At 29.7% G+C, this 15,649-nt stretch overlaps 1 protein-coding gene and 1 non-coding gene across 3 annotated transcripts in view; both read left to right on the top strand.

Moving 5' to 3' along the window:
- LOC123005989 (Krueppel-like factor 5) overlaps window positions 1–15,605 on the top strand; it is a 198,233-nt gene extending 182,628 nt beyond the window's left edge. For both annotated transcript variants that reach the window (XM_044400107.1, XM_044400115.1), the window contains 4 exons: window positions 8,179–8,547; window positions 10,781–11,234; window positions 14,231–14,290; window positions 14,664–15,605. In XM_044400107.1, coding sequence (XP_044256042.1) covers window positions 8,179–8,547; window positions 10,781–11,234; window positions 14,231–14,290; window positions 14,664–14,854 — 1,074 coding nt within the window. In that variant the 3' untranslated portion in view covers window positions 14,855–15,605. The remainder of the gene's footprint in view (window positions 1–8,178; window positions 8,548–10,780; window positions 11,235–14,230; window positions 14,291–14,663) is intronic.
- Window positions 4,121–4,191, top strand: Trnag-gcc. The gene has a single exon. It is a non-coding gene; the product is annotated as a tRNA-Gly (tRNA).
- Window positions 15,606–15,649: the final 44 nt, after the last annotated feature.

The following is a 15,649-nucleotide window of genomic DNA, read 5'->3' as shown; positions in this document are numbered from 1 at the left end:
AACAGTTTTTGTTTATTCTAATTAGAACAAAGAAAGTGCAATTCACCATTTTTAAGCAAAAGAAGAATCTTAAAACAAATACTTTTATAAAAATGTAATTTTAAGTAAGATTAACATGCATTTCTCTTGTATGGAGCAAACCTTAACTTGAAAAAATCATATTTTGAAAACTACTTGGTATATTCTTTTGAAAATTTGGATTCTTTCTAATAAAAAGATGCTCTACACGATGGTGACGAAGAAAAAAAAAATACTCGTAGGGTTCTTCTTAGATTACTTCGATTAACTTCGAACTTCAATTTCAAATTGCATATCATTCTAAAGGGCAAGTCCACCCCTTTAGAATGGTCTTTATTTGAAGGAAATCGGCCTAATAGTTATTTAAATTAGAAAAAAAATTTTAGTTCAAAGTATGTGGGCTTTTTGAAATTTTTTTAGTGTATTTGATTTGTCTCACTGAGACGAACAAAATGATATAAAATTTGTCAAGTTGTCACGACATGACTTTTTTTTGTCGCCCTGTGTTATTAGTATTATTCCATGAAGGTAACCTAACCATTCACCGGTACTTTTTTTTTGAAATCATCCCATTAAGAGAAAAGAGACGGAAAGTAGCGCGTGTTGAGTTTAAGGAAGGTAATAGCTGTAAGCCACTGATGTGAACTTTGCGAGATACCAAGCAGTAAATAATCTGTGACGTTAATGGGTAATAAATAATTAGAATTAGTTCCATTTCCATGTGAGGCTTTATAACGCAGATGTCTTACATAGATTAAACTGGCTATCGATATTAAACGAAGGTTAAGGTTTTTCACTGGAAATATGGTGCTCGTAAATTTATACGATTATTCCAACCATAAATAAAGGGGGGTAATAGGGAATATAGGCCGACCGATTCATGAATAATTGCATTGTCAAAGATATTATTATTCCGGCGTCCATCTGCATACAAATACAGACAACCCATCTTCACTTTACTCGATGACAAAGATGATGTGCATCTTCCTATGACTAAAAAAACAGAATAAATGCTACAGGTCTGCCTCAATGACCTTCTGAGTCAAGCGTAAACATATGCTAATAATACAGTGTGTTAAAAAAAAGATTGTAAAATATTTAAGAATGTAATAGTATGGACCAAAATAAACAAAAAAGTCTTAATAACATAATGGTTTTGGAGAAATTTTCTGGAATTTTTACTGGAAGCTTCTCTTTTTTGTTTGAACAGACTGCAAATAAATATTTCAAAAAACGAATAATTTTTGATATCTCTGAAACCGTTACTTTGCGAACTCATGTTTATTAAGATTTTTTTTATTTTGGTCCTGAAATGCTTTACATCTTTTTTTAACACCCTGTATTCATTTTTAGAAAAATTTTCATTTTTATTTTTATAATAGTCAACCTTAATTATATTATAAATAAAAACTAAAGTGTAACAAAAAATTATTTGAATCTGTTAAACCGATTTTTAGAATAAAAAAAAAAACATACATAAAGGATGAGCCAATTGTGGTGTATATCTGAAATTATTATTTAAGTTGCAACCAAAAATACTAACAACTCTTACCACTTGATACTGTGTTTGATTTAAATAATAAATTTAATCAGAATTGTTTTTTTTTTTATTAGGAACGTCAAGATGACAATGTAGTAATTTACTGCCTCTAGTACAGAAATTTCCTTTTCTAGATTAGTAACTGTTCTTCGTCCTTTTTTCTTTCATTTTGGGACCCCAACTCGTCTTCTAATCTCTTGAAATAGCCATTTATGTATCAGTCTTGTGTGTTTAGTTGCGAAGACGATAGCTGAGGCAAATAAAACACATGAGTAATCAAAAATGACTTTAGTGTTGTCAGATTTTTATCGTTTCAATAGTACCATTTCGCCCATAAACCCCAAAATAAAACATACAAAACCACGAAACTGGAACTAAATATTTGTAAAATTAAAAACCAATAAATACTTTCTTATTAACAAATACACGTTAGCAATAAGATTATATGTCATTGTCTCATGTAGTATAATGAGTAACTTTAGTGCCGATTTTATGTAATTTTAGTGACGATTTCGGAAATTTTTTAGTAAAACTGTCAACACAAAATTAACAATACAATCCTGGATTATTTTTTAAATGTTTCAAAAATCACAGATGTAGAAAAATAGGAATTAGTATTTTTGGTTGCGTCTAAAAAATTTCAGAAATACACGACAACTGACTCACACTGTATAATTACGTCTCAATTATATTAAGCATGTTTTGTCTAAATTATACTAATTGTTCGAATTCCAAATCCAAAGTCGTTAATAAGTGGGCTTGACTTTTCACTTTGTTACATTAAACCCTGCCATAGACATAAATGAACTTATTGTAAGCTGATACCGACCATCAGTCTTAAGACGTAATTTTTTTGGAAAATCAAAAGTCACTTATTTTCGCGTTCGGTATATCCAAATGAACCAATTTTTGATTCTGCACAAAAATTTTATGTTTTTGCTTGATTTTTATACGAGTTAACTTTGTGTCTATATAATTTTTATCAGCGCTACCTTAACGGTATTTAACCGACTATTTCATTCATTTACATTTCGGCCAATAGCATATCGTCATTCAACAATGAGTAAAATATTTCAATCGATAAAATTGATGAAAGCAAAATTTTATCGCCTTCACTTCATATTTAGAGCCAATGAATGAAGGATATTTACGAACAAAATCGAAACCAAGCCAGTTTTCAAGTGATAAGATTTTACCTCATGGTAACAGTCTAAACAACTTCTGTCGTTTTAAATATTTTGACAATTATTTCAATTAATTTGAAAAAAGAACACGATCAAGACGAAGGCTTGTATATGGAAGCAATTCTCTCAGTTCTGCGAAGAAAGAAATTATGAAATCACTGCCGATATTCCAATAAATCGTCTAGCAGAAATTTTACAAGAATTGGCGTTTAGAGAGCTTACGAGGTATGTACCCCATCAACAATACAGTCAGATACTCATGAAACGTCTGTAAGAAGTGAAAATAACGACATTTCCAGCAAAATTGTTTACAATAATTGACTTATTCATGAAATAGACCCCCGAATACCATTCGTGGTAAAATTTGGTGTGGCAAAATTTTTCGATCGATTTACTCGAGTTTTTGTTGCCAATTTAGCTCGTGACATTGTTCAAAAACCTCTCGTCTGCGACTCGAGGTTTTTCTAACAATGTCACTCGATAAATTGCTATGCAACAAACTCTCGTACAAACTGAAAATTTTGCCGACAAAATTTTACCACTTATGATATTACAGATAAAATTTAACCAAAGTTAAATGGTAAGTACCAGAAAACAAGCCCAAAAAAAATAATAAAGTAAATAGCAAAGAATAAGCCCCAGCCAGCCTAATAATAATTTATTCACTGTATAATTATGACAAAATTAATTTATTCATTAAAGTTTTAAAACTTCTGTTTTTACCAGACACCAAGAGTCTAAAGTTTTTATTGCTATGACTAAGACATTGTCATTTCTTAACAATTTGACATACTTATATTAGACAATCAAATAATGAGTTTTTATGTTTGTTGTCTAAAATATTATTAGTTTGACAATAATTATGCACTAAAAACTGTTGTCTGACGGTATATGAAAAATATAGAATAGAAGTAGTTGTCAATATATCACTTTTAAGTATGGCATTTACTAGCACCGTTGATTTTAGTACCATAATTATTACTACTTACCTATTTAACGTATGATTTTCTTTAATTTATTAATCTTTTCCTTCTAAGTTATTTTTCTATTACAAAAATTAAACACGAGGAACATCAGTTCCTATAACTTATTTTAAACACTTCCTTATCTGAAACAAGTTTCACGCCCTCAGGCGTTTATCTTTGGTAAAATTTTTATAATTGGTAGTCTCAAAAGTTTAGATCTCTTCATTATTTTTATGAAAAAAAACAATCGTTTTCTAGGTAAATATAGAACATGTTTATTTTCGAAAAAAAGTCATTACAAGTAGTCATAATAATATTGTGGTTTATATGAATAAAAAAATTGTGTGTATTAATAAGAAAATAATGGTGTCGGCGTAACAGTGATGTTCTCTCCGTTAAAAAGTTAGAAACAAGCATCGGTGGTTCAGTGGTAGAATGCTCGCCTGCCACGCGGGCGGCCCGGGTTCGATTCCCGGCCGATGCAGTTTACTTTTTTTTCAAATTAAAATTGTAATCTTAAATCCGAATATAAAAACCGGCGAAATTTTAAAAAATTGTTTAGAAAAACAAATGCTTCATCCTGTATAAAGCCAAAACATTAATTGTAAATAAGTAAAAATAGGACTAATATACAGCGTGATTCAAAAGGACCGTGCAATTACTGAATTACTCGGGTGGTTTTTAGAACCATACAATTATAATCTTTTTTATATTAATGTGCATCAAGTAGGTTGTTAAGTCTAAATGCATCTTTAATTTAAAGGCCGTTTCACACAAAAAGTGTCAATTAATGTCATTCAGTCATCAATAATGACAAAAATCTTTACGTTTGCTAATTACCTTGTTAATTTTCATTATTTTTTGCACCTGGGGTACACATTTATTTGAAGAAATAATTRTTAGGGATGATTGAGGTTAGGATTGTTTGAATTTTTACATGATTGCCACCTTAAAATGATCTCTTTCAACGACTACTTCGATGCACATTGAAAACGAGTATACTCTTAAAATTGCAAACAAAAATGTTGTCCCAACTTTTTTAGGTAGGTATAACTCTTCAAAAATACAACTTTAATATTAATTTTCTATTAATTAGGAAAGGAAACATAAAAATAAATAAAATCGTTACTCTTTCAGATGTAGAGATTTTCTGAAAAGGTAAAATTGGCAACGGCACAATTTTAGTAACAAACGTTACAAGATGGATCAAAACCTACAGCAAGGTTGCCAATTTGTGCTAACTTTAAATATTCATATTTTCAAAACCATGTGACCTCAAAAAATTACAAAAGCAAATATGAGTGGCTTATAAGCTTTTCAATCTCAATAAAACGGGATAAACAATATCTTATTACAACTAAAATGACAATTTTTCTTTTATCTAATGCGAAGCGAAGCAAGAATATCTTCAATGAACCATTTGTCTATTGAACACGGAAAATAATTACTTTCAGTTTGAGTAAAGTACAAAAGTACAAATTTCGTAAGTTTGAGATTACAATATCAAATTAGGAGAAACCTTCCAAAGAATAAAAATGATGATTCATTGTCGAATTCGCTTTGTAAGCAAAATCTATAACAATTCCTTTTCATTTGCCCACCCGGAATTGGCCCATTTCACGCATTGCCAGTCCCCATCCTTTTTATAATTGAGAAGTACCTAGACTCAGACTTATTACATCCGAGATTTTAAACAATGACTTGAATTGATAGATGATTAATTTGACATTCATCACGATGTTCAAAAATCTATTATATGTAATAACATGTATTCATCATATGTATCAAAAACACAAGACTTCGCACCAGGAGAGCATCACCTCCTGGCATATTGTATGGTAATTATAACAAGGGGAAAGCCATGTCTGGATACATCCCGCTGAGTTTTGTCACTCAAAAATCACAGTTGCATTTTTTCCATCTCAATAATAGTTATTTATGTATCAAAGGAATAAAAAACTATTTCAATTTCAATCAATTTCCCAACAAACTAAATGAAGAAAAATTTTTCAAATAATTTGACATTAGTTCATTCTATTACAATTTTAAGAGTACTAAACATCGGTATTTCATTTATAGTTTCCCTAGGGAATAAAGTATCAGATAATCAGTCGAAAATAAGGAAATAAAGCGTCACTTTACTCCCTTTTGGGGGGAAATGTAATAAACGCACATTCTCTTCATTTGGTGAATAGTAATATCATGGTCGACGAAAAAATAAGGTCATCAATTGCAGGGGAAAGTATCGTGTTAATAGACCTTTAGTGGCCAAGCTATTTTATAGAACGGGGGTCCGCTCCCTCAAAATAACCATAATGATAGAATTAAATTCATCAGATTCAAATTGTTACCTCATTTGAAATTATCACGATTTTGTAACTCAGTACTGGTCGCAACCACAAAATGTTTTGATCCATTCACTTTTCATCGTGTTTTTGAAATGTGTTTCTAAAAAAATTGTAGAAATAATATTCAAATCAGGAATTTCTGAAATAAAATGATAAACAACTCTTTTTGTCTGTTTTTACGTCGACTGATAACAAAAACAATCTGCAAAAACTCTAATTGAAAAAATTGTTTAAATTTGAATATAAACTATTTTTATATTATTTATCGGGAATTTTAGTCTAATTGGTACTAAAAATTAATAAATATCTGACTCAAAAGGACCCAAAACCCTAATAACTGAAAAACCATCACCCACTTTCGGGGAAGAATTTTACGATTTTACCATAATTTATGACATCAAAATTACATAATATACCTACAGAGGAAAAATCATAGTGAAAAAAGTTTAATTAACAACAAATCAATTTAAATTCAAGCAGTCTACTAACTGCTTGAAAAAAAAATGCAAAAATGTTTTAGTTTTACATTGTTAATAAGCTGTGAAAAACGAACGACTAAATTTTTTACGAGAAATATTAGAAAAAAAATATTTAAAACCTGTACTCCGTTTCATGTTTTTTCAAAATGCTGCGAATACGGTTGAAGATACAAGAAAAATGTAAGGAAGAAAGTTGTAGAGAATACAATTTTCTAGGAAAAAGTCCGCGAGACCTCTTTAAAGGTTTGGGCTTCAAAGCCATTCAAAACCGCCCAAGCAACGGATTCGTTTCATAGACTTTTTGTAGCAAATTTTATTCTCTACAATTTTGTGTTTCTTACACTTTTTTTGTATTTTTAACCGTACTCGCAGCAAATATTGGGCAGAATGCAAACTACTAATTGTTTATAATTTATTTTTAATACTATTTTCGATATTTTTGAAAATGCTGCGAATAGGGTTGAAGATACAAAAAAGTGTTGGAAACGAAGTTGTAGAGAATTAAATTTGCTGCAAAAAAGTCCGAAACCATATCTCTATCTTCAACCGTTTAGGTTTAAATTAATTTTTTGTCTCTTGACCTCCGGTAAAAATGACATATTCGTCACTTGAGCATCTTTAGGACCTAAACCATTGAAGATAAAGGACTTTTTTCTTGAAAATTTATTCTCTACAACTTTCTTTTTTATATTTTTCTTGTACCTTTAACCGTATTCGCAGCATTTTCAAAAAAATGAGACGGAGCGCAAATTGCTAAATGTTTGAATTTTTTTTAAATATAGTTTTTAATAAAAATTTTTCATTACCTTTATCTCTTATTATTCAGAATTTAATACTCTATCTGTCTATATTTTTTATTTGAGTTTTGCTCACCGTTATGTAACAAGCATTTTTTTTTATTTCATTGCTCTAAAATGACTGAGTTGGCAACACTAATAGTATCTTTTGAAACTTCGGATTCTAAATTCAATTTAACAATTTGTTACTTCAAGTAAAACCACATCCGATTTCAGAGTTGCAAACAGCCAAAATTTACGTAATAGAATTTCACTAAAAGAATACTTTTTAATTGTATAGCTTAGAATAATTTAGAATAATAAATGTACAGGGTGTTCAATTTTCAAACCAAAGTTTCCTATGAACATACACCCCTTCAGGGTGTGTTTTTTTTCTTTTGTCTTAAAATTGAATATTTTATCACATGTTTAAATTCGTAGCAATTAAAAGAGAACACACAATGACTGGTCAACAATAAAAAATAATAGTTTTTTGTTATTGAAGCAAAAGTTCTAAAAAATTCACACTAAACCACTCGTTCTGTGAAAATTGGGACACACAATTGTAAAGAATTTTTCAAGATGAGAGGGTGAATTGTTCGTAATTTGTCTCTATTCACCCTGCGTATTCATCTACAGTGCCTTTATAAATGATAGTCGTGTGTATACACGTGTGTTACAAAAATTAGATATAGACTTTTTAAAAGTCGACTTACTATTCATAATCTAGAGTGTATAAATAAAACAATAATTTATACACGTGTTCATTTTTTATCATTTCCAGTTTCTATTTACTTTTATCATTCTTTAGTAGATATGTTTTTAATGAATAACTTATCGTCTAATTTATATAATTTTTTCTTTCCAGACTAGTGACTTGGACACATTCCTGTGCAAGCAGGAGTGGGAACGTCGTCTGGAAGAAGAACTAGAAAAACCTCGACGAGACTCAGCATCTCAAATCGATGATTTTTTCGAACCTACCCACAATCGTCATCAACCCACAATGAGTTACGTTTCGATGCGAACTCTCCCTGGAACTGACGATGACGTTTTTCTTCGGCCACCTCTTTGGGAAGACATAGCCAGTAGCATACAAAACATAGACCCAGAAAATGCCAATATGTTAGGAGTAAGCCCAAGTCACGTGAAATTAGAAGCCGTCGATGAATTAACTGCCAGTTGTCCTCCAACGCCGTCCCCCCTTCTCTCCCCCTTAGAAATCAAAACAGAAAAGGTATAGTAAAAAAAATTGTCATGTCGTGACAACTTGACAAATTATATATCATTTTGTTCGTCTCAGTGAGACAAATCAAATGCACTAAAAAATTTCAAAAAGCCCACACACTTTGAACTAATAATTTTTTTCTAATTTAACCCATTATTGACCACTGTACCTGCTTGAGTACACCAAAATTAATGCAATTGTGTCGATATTTAACAAGCAATTGGTGAAATTTTGTGTTGTTCAAATATTAAGTGAAGTTTACTGTTTTGATTAGTGTTATGGGTTTATAGTTTTTCGTGGTGAGTTCGAAATAATAATTGTAAAAATTGGCGCGTGTTTCTGTATTTTTGAATTTATATGAGATAAGCGGGGGATTGCTTCAAAATATTTCATTCTTCAAATCAAATGAACCAATAAAATTTTATACTTTTTTGTTTTTTGTGATTACTAATTAGTAATATATTTATTTATATCAGGTACACATATTTTTTCCCAAAATAAAAACATTAAAATTAAAAACGTTTTAAAAGTATACTTAACACACCTTAATGCCATTTTAACACATTTTATATTTTTAACTTTTCTAGAAAATCGGTGGGCATTAATGGGTTAAATGAATTTAAAATACTTTAAGTTTAAAAAATCATTACTCAATAACTATTAGGCGGATTTCCTTCAAATAAAGACCATTCTAAAGGGATGACCTTGCCCTTTAGAATGATATAAAATTTGAAATTCAATATTGGCAAACTTTTCTTCGAACAGTGTTCGAAGAAGTTCGAAGTAAATCGAAATAATCTAAGAAAAACCCTACGAGTAAATTTTTTTTTCATCATTACCATCGTGTAGCGCATCTCTTTATTAGTTGTAATCCAAATTTTCACAAGAATATACCGAGTAGTTTTCAAGTTAAGGTTTGCTAATCAAGCATTGCTCCATATAGGAAAAATGCATGTTAATCTTACTTAAAATTGCATTTTTATAAAAGTATTTGTTTTAAGACTCTCCTTCAAAAAATCATATCTTGAAAACTACTAGGTATATTCTTTTGAAAATTTAGATTACAACTAATAAAGAGATGCTCTACACGATGGTAATAATGAAAAAAAATACTCGTAGGGTTTTTCTTAGATTATTTCGATTTACTTGGAACTTCTTCGAACACTGTTCGAAGAAAAGTTTGCCAATATTCAATTTCAAATTGCATATCATTCTAAAGGGCAAGTCCATCCCTTTGGAATGGTCTTTATTTAAAGGAAATCGGCCTAATAGTTATTGAGTAATGATTTTTTAAAGTTAAAGTATTTTCATTTCATTTAAATTAGAAAAAAATATTTAATTCGAAGTGTGTGGACTTTTTAATTTTTTTTAGTGCATTTGATTTGTCTCACAATATAATTTGTCAAGTTGTCACGACATGACTTTTTTTTGTCACCCTGTGTAATAATAATTTTGAGGATCATGGAAAAACTGGAAAAGCATCAGTAGAAAGTGATGAGAAAGCATTTGCTGAAAACATTTTCAAAAAACAGTTCAGAAAGCTACAACAAAGTGAACAAGTTTGAATCTGAATGGAAAGTGATTTAATTTGAAAAAGATTTGTTCTTATATTTAAAGCTACTGCTTTAAACTTCTAGATACTTTTTGCCAATGATCAGTGATCATTTTTAGAACAAAAAAAAACTCTTTATTTGCTTTAATTAGTACGCAGGTACTATTTTTTTGTTTTAAGTAAACAAACAGTTTTTGTTTATTCTAATTAGAACAAAGAAAGTGCAATTCACCATTTTTAAGCAAAAGAAGAATCTTAAAACAAATACTTTTATAAAAATGCAATTTTAAGTAAGATTAACATGCATCTCTCCTATATGGCGCAATATCTGAATAGCAAACCTGAACTTCAAAAAATCATATCTTGAAAACTACTCGGTATATTATTTTAAAAATTTGGATTCTTTCTAATAAAAAGATGCTCTACACGATGGTGACGAAGAAAAAAAAATTACTCGTAGGGTTCTTCTTAGATTACTTCGATTAACTTCGAACTTCAATTTCAAATTGCATATCATTCTAAAGGGCAAGTCCATCCCTTTAGAATGGTTGAAGGAAATCGGCCTAATAGTTATTTAAATTATTTAAATTAGAAAAAATTTTTAGTTCAAAGTATGTGGACTTTTTGAATTTTTTTTAGTGCATTTGCCGTGTGTAATACGAAAACGACATAATTGCGAATTTTCCCCAGGTGTTGCAACAGTCCACTCCCACCCTCCATCTGATGGGCACCCCCACGAGCCCTTACAACCAAGCGCAGCCCACTAGTCCGCAACAAACTCCCCATTACCACCAGCAGACGTTGCACCACAACAACAATAACAATAACAACAATAACAATAACACCCACTCGCAGTATAAATACAACAATGCAGTGGCGCCGAGTCCCGCCCCTGGCAATGCTCTCTACCCCCCCATATCTAGGTTAATGTATGTGTCGCCGTTGACACCCCCCAGTTCAGAACCGGGTTCTCCTGGGGGAACGCTGCCACGGCGTACACCACCACCCCCATATCCTGCCCCTGGATGCCAACAGCAGACACCACAGCCTACCATCAACCGAATTACTTCTTCCACTGCGAAATACAACAGGAGGAACAATCCCGAACTGGAGAAAAGACGGATACACCATTGCGATTTCTTAGGTAATGTTAGGTTATATTTACTCTGAATACAGCGTCATGCAAATGAAGAGTGTGCAGTTATTTGTTTGTGCAAATTATACTACGTTCAATTGTGAACATCGTATGTGGGTGGTACGGTGTATATTGAGTTTTATTTGCTTATGGAAATTGAACACAGACACAGTAAATATTTGATTTTTTCCACTTACAAACAAATAACTGAATAAAGAACATAAAGTCTGTTTTTTTTAACGGAAATCACAAGTGAAAATTTTGGTTGAAAAAGTTGGTAGCGCCTAATTTCACTGGGTTTTTTCTCATTCATATGTATTCAGGTCAATTTCTTGCTAAAAAGAATATTTAGCAAACCTATTAATTAAACCAATTAAGACTTTTTGCAAAAAAAGCGAAAAACGGAAGAGTAGTAAAATTTACCTTCAGTAAGTCAAAAATATGTAAATAATGATTTTTGAATTTGATTTTTCTTAAATAACAAAATAAAAAAATACTTAGTCTATCGCCTAAAATTATTTTCAATAAGGTATACAGCGTGTCTCAAGAATAAGTTACGATACAAACTTGTGTTTTTTTTAATGAAACACCATACGTTTCTTAGCGTTTTTGGATGTAGACGGTTTTTTGACGAAAACATGCAATTTTTGAAAAATTTATTACACAAAAACTAAGACATCTAGAAATATTTTTTTTTACTATCGCAAAGAAGAAGGTACAAGTTAAAAGGTTGTAACATTTTTTAGCGTGTTGCATTTGCAAACATAAAAAAATTAAGGTGTTTGTAAAAAGTTCAATAACTTAAACAATTTTAATGGAATACCGTATTTATTATTTTTGCATTTAAAAAATTAATAAATTGTATTTCTAAAAATATTTACTTTTAGGTGTTTATATTTTCAATTACTAAAAAGATATTTAACGTTGAACATAAAAAAATAATTGCTATTGTTTCAGTAGCCAGAAAGTGCACAATTGCACAAGAGAGAGATGAAATATTACTTAATAATCACATCTGTGTTAAACTGAATACATTATTCTTTATTTTTACAATAAAATAATTCAAATTTCAGTATTTATAACGATTTTTACAATCTCAGGATAAATCAACGGGTAAGTGATCCGTGGTGGAACTTATAGATGCATAGTATAGTATTTTATAGTATTATAGTATAGTAATCATTGTTGCTCCAATTAATACTGAATGTTAAATATCTTTTCATTTATTACTTCTAGATATTAAAAGTTTATTTTTTAGATAGACAATTTATCAATCTATTAGATGCAAAAATAAAAAATAGGGTGTTCCACTTCAATTTTTTAGTTATTTAACTTTTAACAAACTTCTTCATTTTTTAACTTTTCAAAAGCAAAATACTAAAAAAATACTACTGCTTTAAATTCTGTACTTCTTCTTTGAGAAGTAAGGAAAAAATTGTTCTAGCTGTCTTAGTTTTTGTGTAATAAATTTTTAAAAAGTGCATGTTTTTGGCAAAAAAAACGTCTTATTTCTAAAACAATGTTATTAAAAATGTAAAACGCGACCCCTAGATTGCAACCTCACTTTTAACTTAATGTCACTAATGTAGTTGCTGCTGATGTTCCTTTATGAAGGTTTTGAAAAGTGAAACTATTTATTTTAAATGTCAAATTGTAAAATGCCTAGAATGAATTTTCGAAAAGTGTGAAAAATTTTATGCCTCTTTTTGGACGCAATGGTACAATTTCTCAGAAATTAATTGGAACATTACTAAAATTTTGAGGAAATAAGAAGGAAGAGATATGATTTTTTTGTTAATTATAAAAAGTACAATCATACTTTATTAAAACTGATTTATTATTTACAAGTAATTTTTATTTTTATCTGCGTACTTTATATAATAATAATAATAATTTATCCGCAAACGTCACGACAGTGGCCACTTTTATTACTAAATATCACAAGTAAAAGTTTTACCTTTCAGACATGGAGTAAAAATTCAGTTTTTTCGCCTAAGCGTTTTTTTACCATAAAATTATTATATTAACATTTACCAATGTTTTATTGGCTCTTTTTAGCAAATTCTGGAGAGGTCATTATAGATCGTCAGCATTCTACATTTTAACTACTAACTGCACTAATCATTAATAAACACTTTCGAAAATCTCAACACAAATTCCGAAACTGACGCGTGATGTTTGTTTAAAAGTGTTGTTATGATTCCATTACTTGCAAAGCGTCCTGATTATTTTGTATATTTACTTACTAATTAGGTGTTGCTGTCTACTCTCGATTTAAATACGTTTGCGAATAAAATAGTATGTTATTCGGAGTAAAAGTGAGTTATAAGGCTTAGCTGAATTATTTGCCTCACTACGTTTGGCGAAATAAACGTTCAGCTTCTCCACATAAACTATCTCTTTGACTCTTAATAACATAATATTTTATTTATTAAACTTATTTAATGATGATAAAAATTGCAAAAGATGAATTTAAACAAAAATATTCTATGATGATAAATAACCTGTTTTCCAAATTTGTTAATTCAAATTCTTATATTATGTATTTAAGAGTTACATTGCGTAAAGAAAAAAAAGGCAACCGGTATTAAAAAAAAAGAAAAAATGGATTTTTTCTTAATTTAAAGCTATTTTTGGTTATTTATTAATTATTAATGTCATTATAATTTATTTTTTATATAAAATAGCATCTATTAAAATCCTTGATTATAAGATCTTTGTTTTGGTTTGACTAAGAGTTTTCTCTTTCAGATACCAATAATCTGAAAAAAAAATGTGTATCTGGAATAATAATGAAATATCTAGGCGATAACAAGGTCAAAAATGAAATAAATTATCAAAGTATGAGTAAACTAAAAACTTTTTAAATGCATTCTGAATACTTTTTAACATTCATAAGAATATCATCATTCATTATTTCAATTTGTGTAATGAAACGTTCAAAAGTTTTTATCCTTTTTTTTTAAATAATCAAATTATAATTTTTTATTATTGTATTTTTTCAGGTTGTACAAAAGTCTACACAAAGAGCTCACATCTGAAAGCACATCAAAGGATTCACACAGGTTTGTTTAATTTTATTCATTTTCTTGCTTCACTACAAACAAATTCTAATTTTGAGAATTTTGACTATTAAATGTCAGAACTTGCGCCCCAAAGGAAAATTTCAAGTAAGACAAGATACCAGGAATATGGAACGAATGCTTAAAAAATTTTTGACATTTGTCTAATTATTATAATTTGTGTCTATTTAATGATACTGATGATCTTGTATTTGTTTTTTTTTATAAAGGTACAAAAATTTTGACAATAACTTCGAAATTTTATTGATTGAATTTTTTTAATATTTTTTCCATGTTCCTCTTGTGCGCGAGTTCTGGCGCATCCTGTATACCCAAATAAAAAGAAAAAATACTTATATTTCACATTTATTTTCAGGAGAAAAACCGTACCAGTGTCAGTGGCCTGAATGTGAATGGCGATTCGCCAGATCGGATGAACTTACAAGACATTATCGAAAGCACACAGGAGCAAAACCATTTAAATGTGCGGTTTGTGAAAGATCGTTTGCTCGATCGGATCATCTTGCCTTACACATGAAACGACACCTTCCTAAAACATCAAAGTAATATCTGATATTTATAATATTTTATACAAACTTTAATTTATCATCACATTCCTCTCTACTATTCTCTTAAGGAACGATCTCAAATGCTTAGGGCCAATTTCATAACCTTTAATTCGATTATGAAATGGGCCGGTAGAAAAACGTACATTTTGTTAAATTTTCCAATACCTCATGTTCACCGTCATGCCTTTTGTGAATTTAGAGGCCTTCCCCAGTGTACTTAAGTGTAATGCAAAATTTGTGATTTTTAACTTAACACTTCTCCATCCACGCTTGACGTCGTACTATAGGTGACTGTAATAAAAGTTTCATTTAAACTATTTGGTTGTGAAATAATTATTGTTATTTATAATATTGTTTATGAGCACTACTAACAATTGTTAGGTAAATTTTCTTTAACATTGCCATCTGTTTTACCCAGTGTTGTGATTTTGTTCGAATATGTCGTATACACTATTCAGTATATGAAGTTACCAAATATGTACGCTGAATTATGTTGTACATAAAAATAAAGCAAAACTGACTAGAAACTAGTCAAGTAATTCCAATATTTGTAAGTAGGTTGTAATTATTATATTGCATATTTAGCGTATTTATAAGTATTATAGATGAAACACAAATTTTATTAACATTACTTTGTACTTCATGTTATTTATATGAATAGAGCAAACTAGAGTACACAATAGTTTAGGTAGAAATTGTTTTCATTTTTTAATTTTGTATAATTTACTTTTAATACAAGTTTATTTTTACCAAAACTGGCTTTTATTTTTAAAAGAACCGCTGTTCGCACTGC

This window comes from Tribolium madens, unplaced genomic scaffold (assembly GCF_015345945.1).
Source record: "Tribolium madens isolate multiple individuals breed KSU strain unplaced genomic scaffold, Tmad_KSU_1.1 Scaffold_11;HRSCAF=98;Tcas5.2_LG3b, whole genome shotgun sequence".
NCBI classification, from domain to species: Eukaryota; Metazoa; Arthropoda; class Insecta; order Coleoptera; family Tenebrionidae; genus Tribolium; species Tribolium madens.
The sequence above is the reverse complement of the archived record's forward strand: the minus strand, read 5'-3'. Positions and strand labels throughout refer to the sequence as shown.